General features: G+C 40.2%; 1 protein-coding gene across 1 annotated transcript; it reads right to left on the bottom strand.

Annotated features, from left to right (window-relative positions):
* Window positions 1–36: 36 nt before the first annotated feature.
* Window positions 37–980, bottom strand: LOC117119210 (cell surface glycoprotein 1-like; the record flags this gene model as incomplete). Its single annotated transcript, XM_033264022.1, has 1 exon — window positions 37–980. A coding segment is annotated over one exon (944 nt), but the record flags the coding sequence as incomplete, so codon positions are not given.
* Window positions 981–1,056: the final 76 nt, after the last annotated feature.

Below are 1,056 nucleotides of genomic sequence, written 5' to 3'. Positions count from 1 at the left end.
AACTGTTTTATCTTCATGAACTGGAGTAACAGGTACATCGGATGCCTCTGGTGTTTTCTCTTTATTCATATCCACAGTAGTAGTAGTAGGTTGATCGGTAACACTTTCTGTTTGATGTTTAGGAACTGGAGTAACCGGTGCATCTGTTGGTTTTCGTGTTTCTCCTTCATGAATATCAAACGGAGAAGTAGATTCATCCGTAACACTTTCTGTTATTGATTCTTTATCAAATGGAGTAACAGGTGCATCTGTAACTCTTTCTGTTTCTGTTTTATCTTCATCAACTGGAGTTACAGGTGCATCTGGAGCAGTAGTTGCGTCAGTGGGTTTTGTTGTTTCTTTTTGATGAACATCAACCGGTATAGTGGGAGCATCAGTAGCAACTGTTTTATCTTCATGAATTGGAGTAACATGTACATCGGATGCCTCTGATGTTTTCTCTTTATGCACATCCACAGTAGTAGTAGGTTTATCGGTAACACTTTCTGTTTGATGTTTAGGAACTGGTGTAACCGGTGCATCTGTTGGCTTTCGTGTTTCTCCTTCATGAACTTCGACCGGAGAAGTAGGTTCATCAGTAACACCTTCCGTTATTGATTCTTCATCAAATGGAGTAACAGGTGCATCTGTAACTCCTTTTGTTTCTGTTTTTTCTTCATCAACTGGAGTTACAGGTGCATCTGGAGCAGTAGTTGCATCAGTGGGTTTTGTTGTTTCTTTTTGATGAACATCAACCGTTATAGTGGGAGCATCAGTAGCAACTGTTTTATCTTCATGAACTGGAGTAACAGGTACATCGGATGCCTCTGGTGTTTTCTCTTTATGCATATCCACAATAGTGGTAGTAGGTTCATCGGTAACACTTTCTGTTTGATGTTCAGGAACTGGAGTAACCGGTGCATCTGTTGACTTTCGTGTTTTCCCTTCATGAACATCGACCTGAGAAGTAGGTTCATCGGTAACACCTTCCGTTATTGATTCTTTATCAAAAGGAGTAACAGGTGCATCTGTAACTCTTTCTGTTTCTGTTTTTTCTTCATCAACTGGAGTTACAGG

The sequence above is a fragment of the Anneissia japonica genome, unplaced genomic scaffold, assembly GCF_011630105.1.
Source record: "Anneissia japonica isolate Jap-2015-1 unplaced genomic scaffold, ASM1163010v1 scaffold19262_len1044_cov107, whole genome shotgun sequence".
NCBI classification, from domain to species: domain Eukaryota; kingdom Metazoa; phylum Echinodermata; class Crinoidea; order Comatulida; family Comatulidae; genus Anneissia; species Anneissia japonica.
Note: the sequence above shows the minus strand (reverse complement) of the source record. Positions and strands in the feature narration are given on the sequence as shown.